The sequence below is a fragment of the Labrus bergylta genome, chromosome 22 (assembly GCF_963930695.1).
Source record: "Labrus bergylta chromosome 22, fLabBer1.1, whole genome shotgun sequence".
NCBI lineage: Eukaryota > Metazoa > Chordata > Actinopteri > Labriformes > Labridae > Labrus > Labrus bergylta.
The window spans coordinates 16,881,912-16,902,425 of record NC_089216.1 but is presented as its reverse complement, the minus strand read 5'-3'; the positions used below and the strand labels follow the sequence as shown (position 1 = coordinate 16,902,425).

General features: G+C 41.7%; 2 protein-coding genes across 3 annotated transcripts in view; one reads left to right on the top strand and one right to left on the bottom strand.

Annotated features, from left to right (window-relative positions):
- lrch4 (leucine-rich repeats and calponin homology (CH) domain containing 4) overlaps nt 1-6,475 on the bottom strand; it is a 46,232-nt gene extending 39,757 nt beyond the window's left edge. The window contains exon 1 of one of the 2 annotated variants that reach the window (XM_020643581.3): nt 6,080-6,475. In XM_020643581.3, coding sequence (XP_020499237.2) covers nt 6,080-6,251 — 172 coding nt within the window. In that variant the 5' untranslated portion in view covers nt 6,252-6,475. The remainder of the gene's footprint in view (nt 1-6,079) is intronic. The other variant, XM_065950158.1, reaches the window with a different exon arrangement.
- A 7,887-nt stretch (nt 6,476-14,362) lies between these two features.
- On the top strand, nt 14,363-16,951 carry LOC109991317 (histone H2A.Z). Its single transcript, XM_020643598.3, has 5 exons — nt 14,363-14,508; nt 14,734-14,811; nt 14,966-15,079; nt 15,159-15,288; nt 16,428-16,951. The coding sequence occupies exons 1-5, from the start codon at nt 14,506-14,508 to the stop codon at nt 16,487-16,489; spliced, it is 387 nt and encodes a 128-aa protein (XP_020499254.1). The 5' UTR covers nt 14,363-14,505; the 3' UTR covers nt 16,490-16,951.
- Nucleotides 16,952-20,514: the final 3,563 nt, after the last annotated feature.

Below are 20,514 nucleotides of genomic sequence, written 5' to 3'. Positions count from 1 at the left end.
CTAATATCCTGCACACATCAGCTCAGTCTCTGTGGGATTAATTGCATCTTCACTGGTGCTGATGCATCGTTTAAAGTCTAACATGCATGTGGAGGTTTCACTTCATGTTGAATTGGCTTTGCTCTGTTCTGTTCTACATCTAGCTGACGATGTTGTCGCTGGCTACTCTTTGTTTAATCAAAAGCTATTTCTTTTTTTAAAAGGTTGTCACATCAGTATTCTCATAGCCAAGGAATCAGAAACAACCCCGCCAAAGCATGCGAGATGTTGGGGCAGGGTTGGAAATTACCACCCGCTAAAATAAAGGTTTTTTTTTTTTTTTTTTGGGGGGGGGGGGGGGGTTTGTAGTGATGAGGGAATTTGCTCAACTTACCAGTCTAATGTAACAGAGTGATTTTAAAACAACACATTTATTATCTCGTCTCTCGAGGAACTGCAGATACATCAGCTAACAAGTTAGCATTTGAGGACATGGCTGCGATGGAAACTCTTACCAGCTTAAAAATAATAAACTACAGCCTATTTTTTTGGGTGCCAGTCTGCACATAAATGATGCAAAGTGTTGATGTCATCATTTCTGTCTGCTACCTGTCCTGCACCAAACACCAGAGAGGCATTGTAAGCAAGAGGCTGCTGGAGAAACAGGAGGATTTTTCAGCTATAGAGGTGGAGACCCAAAATAGAGCTCAGATCCATTCAGCTTTCACTTGACAATGATTTAGCCTCTGGGAGCAATAACCAATTTATTGAGGATTTCAATGTAGCCAGCACTTATTGTGATAGGAAGTTATGAATGCAAAGGCAAGGAGTTTCCCTTTTCTTTGAGCTGGTCGTTGTCTAAAATGTGACTGACAACCTGAGTCATGAGAAACGAGTTGAATTGGGGAGACGACTGGATTGTTCCATCCCCCACTCTCAATAAAAGATCAATAAACGCTACATAGTCAATCCCCCTCTTTTTGCACTCCACACTGACATTTTCCAGCTTATAACAAATGACCGTTTCAGCAGGCATTTGCTTGTTTGTTTGTGTTGATGATGCATAAACAAATGCAGATAAAAAGCTTCTGATGCCCTTAAAATAGTTTCTTTTAAGATAAATTAATTCAATCCATTGTTTGAATTTACAGTCTAGGACGATACTTAAAGCTGCACTTTAAATCCCAGGAGTAATCCCAGGATGCATGTTTGCAGCGGGCTCCGTTGAAATAGACTCGGTGTAGTGATGCTGGCACGCTCCAGAGACCGGCTGCAGCGTGTGCTGTGTGGAAATACGAGCATTGACTAGAGGAGCAAACGGCGCGGTGGTGCGCAGCGCGGAGGCACCGTGGCGATCTGACTATGTTGAAATTGGCAGTTTATAGCAGACCATTTCAGGTGGTTTGGTCAAAGGTATGCACTTGCACAAACTCATTGGATATATTCCTTTAGCCCAGGGTTTAGCCTCTCTGAACTTTAGACGTTCTACAGATTCCAACAACTACATCAATCCTTTCTCCATCTAAACAATGTCATTCTGTTTATTGATTCAGGTTAACGAGCACAATCTTATTATTAGCTATGAGCTGGTCATAGTGATCTTTGTTCCCTTGGAGCTCTTTCCCTCTCCCTGAGTGACACACACACCGCCGAGGCTGAGTGTGAGCAGGGGAAGAAACAATCACAGCACAACACTAACAGGTAATTATTATATGAAAAGTTTTAAAGTAGCTTAAAGAACAAGCTCATAATGCATCAGATCCCACTGTTTCTCCTCCTCCAACTGAAAATGATCCATGGCGAGAATCCACCTGACAACCATGATGACGGTCTGATGAATCAGAGGTCTGTCACCACCTGCACACACACATACACACATAGGTGCAGGGGCAGGCCTCCTTATAGCTCACATAATGACAGTCTGAGTGGGTATAACTACCAGGTATCTCAATGAAACTGAAACCCGCTCATTACTCGACCTCAAAGACGGACTAGGTGCTGCAAAAACATGTACTCAAGAATAATGTCTACAATTGAACCGATAGGAGAGGAGCACCGCCCGTTAATTAGAGCTGAATGAATAACAGCGAGTCACCAAGAGATAGAGATGTCAGAAAACACAGTGCTCAATGTTCAGGTGGAGCTCAGGTGGACTGAAACGATAAACATCCCTTTTGGTAATGTGTTCTCGATGTTCTTACTTTTCATTTCACACTGAATTCATAACTTTCAGTTTGAATTTTTAAGCTAAAAAAAAAAAAGTTAGTTTCAAGAAGGGTTGTCACGATACCAAAACTTCGATATGATACTAAAAATCAAACAATATTGATACCTGTTTCTATACCACAACAACAAAACAGAAGTAACCTTTCTTCTCCACAGGAAAAAGGGATCCTGGGGCTGGTTAAAGGCCATGACACTCCAAGCAGACGGCAAAGAACTATTGGCAACAAAGGTCGACTGTGGCCGAAAAGGTGCACTTGAACACACCGCAAAGACTACAGCCGACGGCCAACTACCATGTACGAGGAAATAACTCTCCATGCCAGCAGGCGGTGGTCTTTAAAAAGGTTTTTCCTGTATGTAAAACTTGATTTTGCCAAAGTCTGACTGGTGTTCTCCTGGAGAATAGAGTTTTTAAAGTACAGCACCTGGTGTGAATTTCTTGTTTCTTACTGCTAATACGGATGTACGCCAATATGGTGGTGGCGCTGTGTCGTAAATGACAGGAAAGGCGCCACCAAACTACCAAAGAGGACGAAAAGTGAAAGAAGCAGACGACTGTTTTATTCTGAGACTTCTCTCCGTGTCGTCATCAAACTCCATGTGAATGATAACGGTGAAGTTTTACATCCATGCAGGAAGAAACAGAAATCAATCATTTACACCAAATCATTTCCTTTGACAAAAATAAAGGGAAATGAACAATATTTGCCAAATGGTGCATGAAAATACACAAGCAAAATACAAGAATTACACTGTCTGATGCACAACATTTTTAGGGGGAAGAACCCCCAGACCCCTCCACCCTTAAATTAACTTGTGTAATAAATTAGGTATTAATGTGAGATTTGGCCTTTCTAGAGTTGCACAATTATTAGAATTCCTAATGTTGCTTGTAAAAGTGCTGAGCCAGTATGCCAGGTACATGTACAAGGATAGGAAAGGTACCACTACCTCATTATCCAACTCCCTGCTGCCACCGCCTGGGAGATTTATAATAACCTCGACCTTTGCGAATACGGGAAGCATCTTGCCCTTTCCAACCACCTTTCCAAGATATGTAACAAAGGCCTGAGCAATTTCTGATTCACCCAAGACAACCGTTAGATTGACCACCTTTAGTCGTTCACACGTGCAGGTGACGGTCTGACCATGAGTGGCTGAATACTAAATCATCATCAATATGCGCCTCAACATGGTCCAGTCCATCCAATGTGCATAAGCCTGTTAACAAGCTGATTCACTGTTGAACTTGAGAAAGTCAGAACAGAACCGTGAACCAAAACACATGGGGAACTCCATGAGCTGAACTCAGATCGACAATGCTGTGCTCCATCATTTAACTTCACGTCTGAGCAAAGCGTGATTCTCCAGGTTGATTCTGCAAGTCTACAGTTTGATAGGCGTGGCGCCATCATATTTCTTAGCTCTTTTTAAGTGATTAATAAATGACAAAACACCCTGAGCATTCTCTGATTTCCTGTTGATAAGCTACGTAAAAGGTAGTGCAGTAAAGGGGAACCATTTGAGATTATTTTGTTGCACATACTGATCCTAAAGTGGAGGAAAGAATTATACTCTCAAATGAATAATAAATGTAAAAGATGGCTCTGTTCCATTGAAGAAGAGGCCTATAACATCGGCGTACCTGAATGGATTACAGCAGAGATGATTGATTAATGCTATTAATCAAACAAATAGCTGGCGTTTTGGCAAACCAAAACACCAGCTGTGCCAAAGGTCGACTGCATTTTAAGAATGCATGGCTGTAATCTAATTGTAGACTGTGAGCTGGATTTCTTGCATGTGGAAAAATGTAGCTGTTAATTGTATTAGAACAACTCCAGTTAAAGCTAGGCTGAAATGAAATCCTTGGGGGCAAATGTGCCCAATCCAGGTCCTTCCACTAAAAGTTCTTATTATTACCACTGTCAGGCTCCGATTGTTATTCTAAGTTTCTGACAACATTAAAGAGAAGTTCCTAAAGACATGTTTGATTTAGAGAAAGATGTTTATTTCAATCCGGAAACAGTCATTACATCCTTCTATTCAGAGCCACCAGACAGGATTGACAAAAACAGTAATTTAACCTTGAGGGACTTGGGAGGCTTCTTGTCTAAAGCTGCCTTGATCGGTTAGTTTGTCTGTACTACTATTTGTAGCAAAAAATATTGGATCCAAAAGAAAACATTTAAAACACTAAAGTTGCTCAATTTCACAAATAAAGCACTGATCTGAGGCAGGGGTATAAGAGAAAAGAAAGACCGGAGGTTTCCGCTTGGTAACATCGCTCATGCGTCATCAATTCATATGTACAGTCTACGGGGTAGACCAGCAAGTCCTGTGTTTTAAGTGGTAGGACTACTGTTTTTGTCAATGGAGTCTGGTGGCTGGCTTTGAAGAGAGGGACGCAATAGCTGTTTCTGGTTTTAAGAATGTCTATCTCTGTAGTGATCCTTTCTGTAATGTTGACACACACAATAACAATCAGAGGATGTCAAATATCAGAAAGTCCTTCAACAATTACTGAACCCCAAAAAACTACCGAAAGCATTCTTTGCGGCTTCCTTCTCATTTCTAAATTTAAAGAGTTAAAACCGCCTCAGCAGAGGTAGAGACACCCAGACTTTAAGCTTCAAAAACACTGGATCCTTGACTTTCCACATGCAATTTGATAGCAGCCTCCGTGCCACAGAAAGAGATACACGGCGGTATCATTTACCAACATGCTGAGCTGAATAAATTGTTTATTTAAGAACCTGCACTTGGATAAACACATCCCAATCAGGAGGCATTACTGCAGGTATGAGGTATTCATCATCACTTCCATGTTCATTAGTGCTGGGTTTCCCTAGTAGCAGGTGCATGTATGTGTGTGTGTGTGTGTGTGTGTGTGTGTGTGTGTGTGTGTGTGTGTGTGTGTTTGTTTATGAGTGTTCAAGGCCTCGTCATCCCACAGGGCCTAGACCTGGGTTGTTATGAGCAGATGGTCATAATTAGAAAAGCACAGAAAGCAGCAGCGGAGGCGAGATAGACAGAGGGGTGTTACTGTAAGTCTGTGCAGATTGATTTCAGCAACCTGGATGGGATAATCCTCTTTTAAAGAAGGCGAGGCCAAGGTAGCTCCCTTTAATCTGCAGTGTCACACACAACTAGTTTACAGTATAAGCTACTCCCTGCTGTTGTTTTAATGTCCTGTGCAACTTAGTTCAATGAGATAAAGTTAGTGACACACATTGAAAGAGAAAGCTGCCATGTTGTTACAGTAAAAAGTACTTAAAAAAAACTCATAGTTACAGTAAATCCATGACTCAAAGGCGAGTATGTAGAGGTTCAGGATGTGTTGAGGAAGAGGAACTCACATATCTGACATTTTTTCCCTTTTTCTTTTAAGAGAACAACACGACAAGCTCCTTTGAAAAAGCTTGAACTTCATGTGGCTTTTCTTAAAGAGAGAAGCTAGTAAACAGCTCATAAAATACACCCCAACTTTCTTTAAGTCCCCCAAGCAGGAACCTCCATTTGAAAAACACCAGATTCTGGTTCGCCTAGCACGCTAACAGCAACACTGGATCAAGACGATTACCATTATGGACTAGTTTGAAAAGACACTATAATAACAGGTTTGAGTGGTATATGTGAGCCGAATTGAGCAGTAGGTCCTGTTGGTGAGAAATAAGTCCTCATTCAGCACTTTAAAGCTGTGACAGCCAAAAACCAGACAGGATTTTAAGAAGTGTACAGAAAGCAGACGGGGTTCGGCAAAGACGCCTTCCCCATTAGAAGAAAGGGGGCAGGTGTTGATAAAACAAAAGGCTGTTCTCGTGATAATAGCCAGCTCGCTTTGTTGCTCTTCTAAGTTAAAGGAAGAACTGACCTGCGTGTGTTATGTCGGACAGGTCGTAGTTCTTGGCGCTGCGGGGAAACTCCTTCAGTTTTCGGTTGGATAAGTTGAGAGCCCCGCTCGCTGCAGCCTCCTCCAGCGCCTTCTCCACGCTCCGGCTGGCCGCTACGGTGGCCGGCAGCTGGGCTCCATCCCCAGCAGCCATCAAACGCAGGTCTACCTCCTCCTCTGATTACTTTGTTTGAGGCGTCCGCTCCACTTTCATTCCCCGCAGATTCTTATAAACTCCAAACCGAGTGCGCTTCCCGGTGAACTTCCGTAAAAGTACAAAAATTAGATCCGAGAAAAATCCGCAAACGACGTGAGGCGATGTGATTGAGTTGCTCACACAACGGGAGCTCTCGTTTCTACCACTAAAGAGAAGAGAGCGGCACAAGCTGTCAATCTTTCAGGAAGTTGCGTCAAGTTAACACGTTTTACGACGACAACACAGGAAAACGATGTGATTCCTTCAAAATAAAAGCTTTTAGTTTCTTAATCAGGCACATCCACTTCACAAACCAGATGGATAATAATGTTGTTTTTGAGTGTATGATAGGCTACACGTACAGCCTGAGTGTATATATATATACTTTATTATTTGTACATTTATTTAATTCATTGACCAAACCAAACATAAAATCTCAAATATTGAAAGCAAAGGAGCAGAAAGAAGAAGAATATTTTATAGTCTGCCCCTCTTTCACAAGACAATAATTAACAAAACACACAATCCAAACAAATACATAAAATAGAATAGCTGCAGACCAACACGTCCACTCACCGTCCACTATTGGATTTTAATGGTGGCAGTGGCTCAGACTGTAGGGACTTTGGTTGGATTGTCGGTTCAAGTCCCGGTGTGTTGACCAAGTTAGGAAAATGTTCTGGTAGCTGGAGAGGTGCCAGTTCACTTCCTGCCCGCTACTGAAGTGCCCTTGAGCAAGGCTACGAACCCCCCATCAGCTCAGGAGTGCTCGCTGTGGGCAGCCATGTCAATCTGACATCTCTCCACCAGTGCATGTCCATAGGATCCTGTTTGTGCATGTGTGTGTATTTCAGCCCATGTGTGCAGCATATTCAACAAAAGTGTAAAATTGAATTGAAAGTGTGATTTTTAATAAATTATATCTTCTTCTATAGTGGGTCCTCAGTAACAATTAATCTTATACCATTTAAAGCAGATCACAAAGTAGTTTTCATGTCGCAACAACACAAAACAGAACAAAACCTAATTAACACATTTCATCATATTTCCTCAACACACTGGCTTTAATTATTGTTTTACATATCATGTTTGATTTAGATTATTTGATTTATCTTGTGGCTACTTGTGAAATTAAATTAATAACACCTAAAAAATATACAAATGTGAACATTTGAAAATTTAACAAAATGTAAACTTCACAAATTCTTGCAATTAAACACAAAACAACAATATAGGACTTTATTGTTCTCCAGCGGGAAATTTGTGGTCCCAGCTAGTACATAGAGACACGAGGAGATACTCATAAACAGTAACCGTAGCAACCAATATAACAGTCAATGTGAGTCAATAAACACTATGGCTTCTAAATGGACAGGAGACACCTGTGGAAATTTACATAACATAGTTATATCAAGTCATAGCATTATAAGTTAGGGCTAACTTTGCTTTTTCTTAAATATTGTCAGAACAACTAGTTATTCAAAGAACTGAAATATTTTAAGAATTATTTAGACAACACAAAATGTGAACTTTTCACTAAGTTCAGAGTAAAGCACTAAAAATAATTCCAAAAACCATTAAACAATAGTTGTGTTTCGATTAATTTTATTTTGAAAGTGAACACCGGAAGTCGACCGAAACTGTTCTCCTTTCTACCTGTGTTTCACGAGGAGGGTTTTCGGAAGGGTGCAGCCTGCGAGCGCGAGGAGGCGAGACGAGGAGTGGGCGTGGCTAGAACGCTAGTATTTTTTTGAGTGACATATCTTGTGGGCGGGATCTCTGCATAATCGTTGAAAGAGAAACCAATCAGTAATGAGTAATAAAGAGACTTCTTGTGACAAAATTAAAGCACCAACCAATCAGAGAGCTGCGTGCTTAATGAGGAAACAACCAGGTGATCCAATTATTGTTCCATTTATCATGAATGGAAGCTCTTGTGGGTCAATTACATTAGCTTTTTCTGAATTTAAAGTAATAAAAACACAAATTACTGTAATTTAAAATGTAGAAGAGTGACACAATAGTGTGTGTGTGTGTGTGTGTGTGTGTGTGTGTGTGTCTCAGCATCCATATATGTGGTAATGCAGCGTCAGCAGGACTACAGAGCCTCTTCAGAGCTTTACAACCCTTTTTCTTACTCTCCCATTCTTTCAGGAGCAGATGACTCCCCTCCTACACACACACACACACACACACACACACACACACACACACACACACTTCTGCATGCATTAGCATTGTCCCCTCCCCTCCATCCTTTTCTTTAGCCCTCGTCTCCTCCCTCCCTCCCGCTCCAGCCTCCTATTGGACCATCTGTCAAAGTCCTGTCTGAGTAGATCTCCCAGCTGCGACCAGTGTGTGTGTGTCTTTATGTGTGTGTGTGTGTGTGTGTGTGTGTGTGTGTGTGTGTGTGTGTGTCTTTATGTGTGTGTGTGTGTGTGTGTGTGTGTGTGTGGGGGGGGGTTTACTTTCACTACATGCACTTTTAAAAGCCATTAACAGTCACTGGTTAACACACCCCGCTTCACTGTATTTCTATCAGATTATAACAGAGCCATAATTCCTCCTCCACTCAGGGGGGATGTTGTGATTTTTGCATTGTCTGCTGTTTTAATTTCATTCCATTTGAACCTGTAAAGAGAACACAGGAACATTATTATTAGTGTAGCGCTGCTTGCCCTGTGTCTCACTGATTAAGCATTTAAACATGCATAATTCAGAGTTTTCTGTGAGCCTGTCACTGTCACTTCATTTTGGTTGGCCTGCTTTCAAAACCTCAGACCTCCTTTAAAAGAGCTATCGCTTTCCCTCGGCTCGTTTTTTTAGGAGCCAGAAAATGTTGTCATGAGCTGAGGATGATCTTTTCAAATGACTTCCGGCCTTCTAGCTGCCAGCAGAGATATCCAACTTTCAAGTCAACGATGTTAGCGACCATGCTAACCAGTTCTGACGCAGGTCTCTTTCTACAGGGGCTGCTGGGGGCATCAGACCTGCAACAACCCAAACTATTTAAAATGAATAAAACGTGCTGCATGTTTAGAAACTATGTCAACTCAAAAACACAGATATGATGTGATCAAAACCCTTGTTAATGGGGCGCTCCCACTAACCACTATGCTACCTGCACCCCATTAAATAAATGTTTGGTATGCTGTATTTGTGTCACATACTTCTACATACACCAAGATAATGAAGGCAAATGAACTTTTGCTTATGTACTGTATTTATTTACATTTTTATTATCTTTGCTCAAACTACCTTTCATAACCTGAAAATTACCTCCAAGGGGGTAAATCAGGGTTCGAATCCGACCTGTGGCTCCTTTACCTTTCTTGTCATTCCCCACTCTCTGTCTCTCTCTCTCTCTCTCTCTCTCTCTCTCTCTCTCTCTCTCTCTCTCTCTCTCTCTCATAAACAGCTCCAAAATTAATCTTAAAAAAAACAAACATGTCTTTAACATGTCAGTTTCAAAATGCAGGTTGCTCACTCTTCAGCTCATTAGACATTAGGATATAACATCAGTGTTGTGTCTGTTTGATAAAATAGATTTAGAATAAATGTTGGAGAACTTAAATCAATAATACCTCATCGTTTATATTGGGTCCAAAACGTCAGATCAGATGAGGCACAGAGACTTTGGTGAATCTTTAGAATTCTTACTTACCTGGGAAACATTTTATAAAGTGTATAATGACTAACTAAGCATCGGATCAAGTTAACAAAATATTGTATAATTTTAAAAATGTCGAGAAAATGACCTGTTTCACGCTGAAGAAGAGCGTCTTCTCGAAACGTTCGTGTGGCAATTAAAGTACAGTTTTGGAGTGCTGTCCTAATTGTTCTTCTTGTTTGAACATTTTTCGGGATTCAGCACCCAGTTGTGTTTTTTTTTTTTGTGAAAGGGAGTTGAGCGTGTTTTCTCTATCATTATTAGGACACTGGTTCTCAGCCTGAGGTGGGGGACCCCTCGGCGGGGCTCCAGAGAGTGGGGCTTTGTCTGATCCGAGGTTGTCTAAATAAGATTTACATATTTGAACTAAAATCTTAAAACATGTATTTTGGTATAAGAAGTGTATCTAGGCTCATCATTTGGGATTTGAGAATGAAATCTAGTGAAACTTCATTTTGAACAGCACTGTGTCGCTTTAGTTTCCATGTGGGTCGCGGGGGGTCGTCAGCTTCTCTAAGATACAGTTAAGGGGGCTCTAAGGAAAAAAGGTTGGGAACCACTGGTTTAGTACATTAGATTGTTTCTTAGGGTGAAATCAATGTGGTCGCGATGCTAATTCTGTTAGCCTGATAATAGCAATCTCCATTATGTGTTAGCATCAAGCTAACTCATTATCTGTGCTTTATACACTGTTAGCTTTCCTCTGTGATGACTCAAGTTTCATTCCCAGCTTAAGTGACCTAACTTCACCATGTGAATGATCTCATTTAAATACAAACACACATGGGGGGGGGGGGGGGGGCACACACACACACACACACACACATGCATGGTCACTGTCTCAGGGTGACAAAAGAAGCATCCAGATAAACTAAATAATGCGTCCTCTTAATGAGTGTGAATACTCATCCTCCTCACTGACCCACATGCCTATGTGATGATGTCATCAGTTTAGACCAATCAGGAGAGCCGAATGTACCATGAGGATTGGTGTTTATTTGGATTACAGCACTGATAATGTTGTTTCGATTTTAATGTGAAGATTATAACACAGTTTTTTTCCACCAAAGAAGAGACGTCCCTGCTTCTTTTGAGATCTTCGTCGACCCCCCGACCTCGTCTCTGGAGACTTTTCCCACCAAACGTCTCTGTCCTCTGTAACTTCATTCCCAGCAGACAGAGTGACATCACAGTTTCTCACGCTCTCCTTCCTCCGAGCTCTCCCTCTCTCCCTCTCACATCCTCTTGTTTTCCCCCCAGTGGGCTGTAGAGACGTTGTTAGTTTCCTGTTTCCTTCTGTCAGAAGCGGAGAGACACATTCAGTCATTTATCGTTCAATCATAAAAAGAGAGAGAAAAAGAGACAACTGCATGAAGTCTTTATTAACACATGCCTGTTATATTTTCAGAGGACATACTGGGGCGCCAGTGGCCTAGTGGTTGGTGCGCAGTGGCTATAGTTTGTGTTGTAGTACTTGAAATCGGTCTTTGTCTTAAGACCACTTTTTGAAGGTCTGGTCTCTGAATCTAAAGCATTTTTCCTCACTCTTGTCTCGGTCTCAGACTGGGCAGACTCAGGATTTTAAATCAAGACCACCACTGATCAGCTATTTGTCCACATCATTACTGTGATTAGAAGGTAAAAAACCTCTTTCAAAAAGAACAAAAAACTTCAATCTATGAAGCGTCTTCTATGGTATGCTTTTTTATTTGGGAGAGCATTGACTAAATAGAAAAATTATGTGATTTTTAAGGAGTATGTTTCTGCACTTTTGCTTCCTGTTCAATGTCACTGGTTGATTCTCTCCTCAATTAAATGTTCAACCATTGCAAGTGTCCAATGGAAAGTTCTCAGTCACCTCTGACCACGCAGGAGACGGAGGGAGTGACCTCAAGAAGAGAAAGGAAAGTGGACAAGTGGAGGAACCAAGGATGTGGAAATAGAAGGAGAAATGAAGAGGGACATGTGAAAAAGAAAACTTCAAAGTCGCATGAATAGATATGAAAAACTTAATGAAAGATGCAGGAGAGAGAGAGAGAGAGTGTGTGTGTGTGTGTGTGTGTGTGATTGACAGTGACTGAAGAAGAGAGAGGAGGACGTGCGAGCGAGGTAAAGGTCAGGGGAGAGAGTGAGTGAGTGACTGCTGAAAGAAGAGGACGCCTGAGAATGAATGGAATGAGATTTAAACGTGACCAGCCCACCACCAGCTGTGCATGTTGTCCCAGACACACACACACAAACACATACACACACATACAGACTGCTGCCTTATCAACCCCCCCGACACACACACACACACCCTGACTGGAGCCTGTTGCACATTAACACGGCAGTAAAACAGGATGAAAAGAAGGCTTAAATCTCTACGGTTTCATGACTCTATTCACGTCGAACATGGCCGCTGAAAACAGTCTAAACTGAAACTAAACTGATTTTTATAACACCAAAAAACACTTTTAAACATTTCTTATTTGGATTGTTGCAAAGGCCTACTGTTGAATGTATAAAATTGTGAATATAGTGATCCTGACATCACCCATTTGTTTCTGGTTTCTTGGTTTTTGGAAAATAAATGTGGTAAAACAAGGTGGAGCTGGAGATTAGCGAGGCCAATTAAAATGTTAACAAGCCAGGTATAGTGACCGACATCTTTACAGGAAGCTGTCACTAACTGCAAACATATTAACAAATCAACACAAGAAAGTGACCAGTTGTAAAAAGTGGAGCTCAGACTCGTTGGACGGTCTGTTAGTCCAATAAAGCTCACAGAGAGACAGATTATTAGTCTTTACATGATAAACAGTAACAATGATGGCCCAGAGGTTGAAGGTCAGTGACTGAATTAGCTGAGATGACACTTAGCAGACAGCTAGCATCTCCCATATGTCACTCAAAGAGGCCACGCCCCCTAATTCTAAATCCCTTTAAGCCTTAATATAATGTAAACAGGTGAGTTGTATAAACATTCAGCCTGTACAGTTGAAAAGTGAAATGAGCTCTAGAGACCCAAACTGTTTTAGTACCAGGCTGTAAACATGTTTATTTTAACATGGATCTCTATGGGGACTGACTCACTGCAGGAGACAGACTCTGGTGGACACTGGAGGAACTGCAGTTTTTCATGCAGGAGATGAGAGAGGGACTTGCAAAGGTGTGAGGGAAGAGGACGAACAAAACAAAGCAATTATTTAAACTTTGAGCCCCAAACAAGCTTACATTCATGCCCTGTAATGCTTAGAGTATATTATTATTATTACAACACAAGGTTAAATAATAGCATTGGTATTTATTTAGGGAACAATAGCTACCAACACAGTATAAAACGCAGGACTTTATAATCAGCACTCCTGCTTAAAACATTTAAAACTTCTTTTTTTTCTCAAATAACATTTGTTTCTGAAGTAAAGCAGGACATTTATTTACAAAACTTATAGCGATGAAGTTAAGAAGAGCTGTTTGCTATTTCAAATGTCTGCAGAGCACAGACTGCATGTGAAATCATTTGCGTTCACTGCCCCCATGTGGCCGCACCGAGAAACTACATAACATCACTAGAAACTGCTTGTTCAACTCAAAGCTTTGGTTCTGAAATAGGCCTGGTAGATGAAGATTGTAGAAGTTTAAAAGTTAACAGAAAAGGAAGAAGAAGGAGTTAACAGGCAGGTAAAATAAGCACTTAAAGAAGGAAGATCATTAAAAGGCTAAATATGACATAAAACACCATATAACAGGAAGTTCAGCAACTCTCATTCAACATGACAAATCATGTGCAAAGATGTAACTATATATTTAAACAAATAAATATATATAATGTTAAGAAAATAGGCCTATAACGCATTTTAATGAATAATTGGTTTAGAATCATAAATAGTGGGTAGTCAGATACGTTCCTGTTTAGTTTAATAGCCTACATATTCAATCATTAGTTGATAGTGTGTTGCTGATTTCTCTTTTATTGTGTTTTTATCATTTGACTGACTGTTGTGTAGGAAACATCTGATCAGAATCAGAGTTATTGGCTAGGTATGCTTACACACACAAGGTGAACTGTGCTGTGTACAGGTACAAGTTACCTTTGTGTGATTATGATAATATAACAGTAAACATTGTTCCTCAAATGACGACAACTTGTCCAGACAAATAAATCTCACCCTTTTATTACGAAATGTGTTGATATACATTATCATAGCAATTAATAATATTAAATTTGTGATAGCAATCTGCCTTAATAAAAAAAAAAGACGAAGTGAAAACACGATATTAAAGTCTGAACTACATTTCCCATCGACACTTTGAAAGGAAATTTACCGCTTTTCCCGCAAACTGATGTCGCTTCCTTTTCCATTGGTTGAGCGGAGAGGAAATACAACCCATAACGAGATGTGATTGGCTGGTGAGCTTATCGGCGTTACCCGGATGAAGATTGTCTATATATAGAACAATTGCAGGCGGGGGTTGTAGTTCAAACCAGCAGTCGGTATTCGGCTACAGCTAAACACAATTTCGTGCTGCAGCGTCGGAACTTATTAGTTGATTTTAAACATGGTGAGTGTGAATAGCTGTTTAAACACGTATAGCTGATTCTAGACGGTATAATATGAACCAGTAGCCGGAGAATTGTATTTTGTTAGCTTAGCATGCTAGCTAACTTCTCGTTAAACAGAAGAGCGGTCACAGAAGGGTTAAACCGGGGCTGAAATATAACAACATCATTTAATGTGAAGTGAATATAAAATACGTAATGGACTAAGAGTGTGTTTTGTGTTCCAGGCTGGTGGAAAGGCAGGAAAAGACTCCGGAAAGACCAAGACGAAAGCGATTTCGCGCTCTCAGAGAGCCGGGCTGCAGGTTTGTTCACACTCATTCATTTCTGTGCTAAGCTATCATGCTAACAACCAGACGGGTTCCCGGCTGGCGACCGCCGGTATCCCACCGTCAGGCCACTGAACCCTTTGTTTGCCTGACTCATGTCCCCTCTCTCTCTCTCTCGGCTCCTCCATAGTTCCCCGTGGGTCGTATCCACAGACACCTGAAGTCCAGAACCACGAGTCACGGCAGAGTGGGAGCCACCGCAGCGGTGTACAGCGCGGCTATCCTCGAGTACCTCACCGCTGAGGTAAACACCTCTTTTATTTACCTTACAGGTGTTCACCATGTGGCCTGAACACACAGCGTAACGACTGGCTTTGTTTCAGGTCCTGGAGTTGGCAGGAAACGCGTCCAAGGATCTGAAAGTGAAGCGTATCACCCCCCGCCACTTGCAGCTGGCCATCAGAGGAGATGAAGAGCTGGATTCACTCATCAAGGCAACCATTGCTGGAGGAGGTAAGAGAACACAGTCACCATCAGGTTTACTGTCCAAGTAGATCTGAGGGGAATGTCTCAGCACGTAAAGGAGTGACTGCAGTTTAAAAAGTTAGAGAGAAAAAAAAAAAAGGTGCAGTTCTCATACTAAAGGGGGTTAAATGAAGTACACCCTGTAATGATTATAATCACAGGGTGAAAACCTGCATGGCAGTTACCATTGTTTGTTCTAACTATTGGGATTAAGGGATGCCTCACAAAACAAATAAAGCTGCAATTCAAATTGTTGAGACACAAATATTGCAATACTCTTCTTTGTTGTTGTGGGTGTTGGCACCACCAGCTGGTCAAATAACAAACTAAACAACTTCATAGTTTAAAGGCTAACACACGTGTAAATGGAACAGAAATGTATGCATTTGTAATTTTTAAGTTGGTTGAAAAGCAACTTAAATTAGAAACTTCTGAAGTCTGAATCACACCGTGAATATTTGCTGTGGTTAAAAAGGAGTTAATGATGCACTTACGGTAACTCCCAATATGATACTGCCACAAAGTCGGCCTCTGAAACATTTTAATTATATTTCTGCATGCACACAGCACTTACTATTGTACAACAAAAAACTAAAGGAGGAATGTTAAAAAGAAGATATTTGCAGGAGAGGTAAGAAGCTTTAAGGACCTCCCCAGAAAAAGAAATGGAATAAATATGATTTTGAAAGAACAGTTGAGTAATATTTACATCCTTTATGCTTAATCAGCCATAAAAACATAAAGAAACAAAAGCTAACAATGCTTGGAGTTTAAATATTTCCTTTCTGTCGTTTACCGCTCTGAGCTTTCGCTCTGAGTTGACGATTCTAGTGATTGTTAAAGCTGCAAGAAAAGCTTTTAGCCTCAACGAGTCTTAATTTAGTCGACTGACGGGTGATGACACTGGAGTACGAGACAGAATAATTGTACACAAGTTGTTTCATTAACTTGTGGGACATGAAGAGTCAAATAAGGAATAACCCTGTTTGATGCTCTTCCACTGAACCTTTTCAAATCTCCTGCCTGCTTCCTCTCGGTTCTCTTAAACTCATGTTATTAATGTATATAAAGTTTGTCTGTCAGGTGGCCCCCTAACGTCTCATCCATTGTTCTCTCTCTCCCCTCAGGTGTGATCCCTCACATCCACAAGTCTCTGATCGGAAAGAAGGGCCAGCAGAAGACCGTATAACCTGAAGTGTTCTGACATCCTGCATCGAGCGGTTCAATGTCTTACAGTAGATCACCTTTTAGGAATTGTTTGTACGGTTGAGCTTGCATTTACTCACCTGGGGTATTTTTTTAAAAGTGGCTTCAGAGAAGCTCATTTTCTTTTCTTTTTTTGGGTTTGTTTGTTCTTTTCTTTCTGGTGCTGCAGTTTTTGTGTTGAAACTTGCTTTTGTGGCGTACCCATGTTGAAAGTGATGTTTTAATAAAGCTCTTATGGGGCAGCAGCGGCCTGTTGATTCAGTCTTTATGTATTGTTATGGTTCAGGTTTGAGTTTTATACACTGCAGAGGTTCAGTTGCTGACTCAGCGTGGATGCTGGTGTCCCAAATTAAGCTGGATCAAGACCACACCGCCCACAACCTGAATCTGGAGAGTTTCATAAATATATAATAAAGAGACGCAGGTGATACCTGTGCAAACTTTACATTTCAGGTCTTTGTTTTGTTTTTTTCTACAGTTTGTAACAAATCGTCCCTCTGACATTGGAATCGCATAAATGTCGTCTTGGGAACTAGAGTTGCCCATCCCCCAGTTACACTAAACTCAAATGGACTTTAAAGAAACTTAAGCTTGGAGATGAATGTCCAACAAAAATCTAATTCCTCAAGTTTTTCATTTCAGCAACACAGCGATTTAAAGTGCTTCACACACAAGACATGAGAAGCATCACGACTAAGAGAGACAGAAACTTAACAACCACAGACGATTATATTTATTAATAAATCAAAGAACACAAATATGAAATCAAGCTGAAACAAAGACATCAGCTCCAAGTGTCTGACAGTATCTACCTGACAGACTCGGCTCCACCTGCTGCTTTCTAATCCAGATCAAGTCAGGCTCACACTTTGCTCTGTCTCTGTCCTGCAGAGTTCTAAGGTGCCCTGGGAACTCCACCCATGGGTGCACTGGTAAAATCCTCCCACAGTGGTTACACCTCAACACCAGTTTGCTTTGCGAGAATTATGTTGAGCCTGTGTGCTTTTAAAAATTCGAGTACCAAAATGTAACTGTGCCTTTAAATGTCTTCCCTTTAAAGGCACAGAGGGGTGAATCCAATTCTGGAAGTGAAGAGGAGGGAGGTGCTCGAGGACTCATCATCAGTGAGCTTTGAAAACTCCAAATATAACAGTATTTTATTAAAGGAGTTCTTTCTCATGACATCTGATAAACCTTTTAAAATTATATCAACTTCGAACCCTGAGGGATCAAAACTCATGAATAATAAACGTACATCTAAATTTTTAGCATCTGGAAAAATCCCGAAATCAATGTATGAAATTACTGAAGTGACACGTGATCACCGCTAGAGGGCGCCATAACACCGCGACACGCCGACCATCCATGGCCTCCATTGTCCCAATATATGAACCCAATCATCATCAACGATTAAACTCATGATGCGGCAGATCTCCGAATGAACGGGATCAATGAGAGGCTTCAAATAAATGATGGTAAATATATTTCATAAATGTAGGTTATATTCCTGACTATGATTCAGGTAAAGCTGCATCCACTCAGTGTGCAGGGGCAGCAAAAGGTGATTTATCAACCATATATGCTAAGTGTTATTTAGTTTTCCACACTGAGGTCTTCTGTGGGGTCATGTTGAAGTTAAACTGAGGAGCTTCTTTATGTGTTTTGTTGCATTTTTTGTGACTTTACAGACGGAAGTCAGTGTCCTATATTCAATTAAATATGTGACTTTTTCTGTCACACTGAGCAGCAGTTTTTCAAATTCAACTGATACTTTTGGGCCTTTTTGCCTTCATTGGAGAGGACAGCTGAAGAGAGACAGGAAATGTTAGGAGGAGTGAGCGGGGGAGGGGGGGGGGGGTCGAGATCGGATTTGAACCCACAGCTGCTGCGGCGAGGACCACCGCCTCTGAACATGAAATTATTACACATCTCTTGGAACTTGAATAAACACAAAAGAAGAAGCGTCTCTCATTTGACTCATGACATTAACAGATATTAAGAGACAGACAGAGAACACAGACGGCGCCAAGGGAGATGAGTTTCATGTTTTTATGTGTTGAAGTTAAAAGAAACGACCATGAACAGGTGGATCACGCTGTCAGGGGGAGGGATGCTGGGATGGTATAGGATGCTGCTGGTTTGATCCCAGTAAATGGTGAATGGACCTGAGCTTGTCTTCTGACTATCATCAGTTTTAACTCATCCCATTCATACACACGCTGCCACAGAAGCAGTGGGAGCAATTCAGGGTTAAATGTCTTGCTCAAGGACACATCAACATGTGGCTGCAGGAGCTGAAAATCAAACCCCCGAGTCTGACGAATACATGTTGGAGATATCTTCACAAATAAACAGCGGGAATCGAGTATATAGTTGTCAGTCCAAACAGTCAAGATGGAGTCAAACCAAAATGTCAGTGTAGGGGCGTTGGTGGCTGGGTAGTTGGTTTACGCGCCCTATATACGCCGGCTGTGTTCTGGTTCTGGTTTCGGTTCCGACCTGTGGCTCCTTTCCCACGTGTCTCTTTCCCACTCTTTTGTTGATACTGTTAATATATCTGACTGCACATATGAGTGATAGACTTGTACATAAAAGTAAAAATGCTTGGGGCGCTGGTGGCGCAGTGGTTAGTGGTCAGGCCCATTGTATGGAGGCTGTAGTCCTCCAAGCAGGAGGCCCAGGTTCAAATCCAGCCTGTGGCTCCTTTCCTTTCCTCACACAAAGAAGGACAGAAAATGTCGGATTGTTCCTTTAACATGTTGGCAAGGAAGAGTTCCCTGAGTCCACTTTCATAAGTTCCTTTATTTTTATTAACTCATCGATGTCGTAGGCAAAAATCACAAATTCCTCGTTAATGAAGGAATGACCGCACGCCGGCTCTGAGTCCCTCCAAAACAAAACTGTTTTCTTCTCACCCTTTGTGGAGGTGAAATCAGACGTGACATTTTAAAAAATAATTAAGAAAACTTTGCAGAGTGGCACAGACTGGGCGTGTACGCAGCGCCGGAGCTGGCCCAGTCGACTTGTCCAAACTAATCAAACCTGCAGGAGAGGCCGACGTCCTAAACCGGACAAATGAGTCCAAACAGCACCTGAGGGCTCCGCTCACTGCGCCTCCCTTATGGAGAAATAATGAGAGAAATAATTAGCAAACTGATCCCACATGTGTCAGCGGCGTGACTCACAATGACTGAAGTCGCTCAGTCTATGGGTCAGATTTCCTCGCCTGGTGCAGACGTTGTTGATTTTCTTTGCTTGAGTTTCAGAGGAAGTTAAAAAGTCTTTGTGTGTAAATCAGGGTTACATGAGGCTAGAGGTCCTCCCAGCATGCATTGGGTGAGGCCGGGTGGATAACTTGGTGTCAATGTTGGCGCCCCCTGCAGGCTAAGTGGTTCACCTCTTCTGCTTGCTGACCTTTTCCTGAGGTCGTGTACGAAGCGTTAATTAACCAAAAAATCTCCTGTTGTCTTTTCACAGTCAACGCCAATTTACACAACGTCCGTGCAGGCCGCGGCCCGTCAGCGCAAAGGTTTCACTTTGTCAGACGGCGTGTGCCCTGCCCCACTGGCTCCGTGAGCGCAGCCAGGAGAACGAGTGATGGAAAACATTTTATTCTGAAATTGACCAGACGCTCTGTGTGTTTCTTTTGTCTGACTTCCTGTCGGGGTCGATCTTTTCTGGCCAGTTTGAGGCGTGATTGCAGCGTACTCCGTGGAAAACAGACTCGCAGCGTATTTGAAACGGATCACAGTGCAGTGGCGCTGCCGGCACGCCCAGGAGACAGACCACGACGCTCGCTGCGGAAACACAATCATTGACTAGAGCTGTAGCTAACGACGTCATAGTGCGCAGCGCTGATGAACCACTATGCACACGGATTATGTGAAAATCAGGGGTTACTCACTGGGATTCTAAGGCATGAAAAAAATTAAAAAAGGTCGGTTTCTGCAGGGTTCTATTCATCTCCTCGTCTGACCACGACTCTGCAGCAGCAGATTTATACATCTA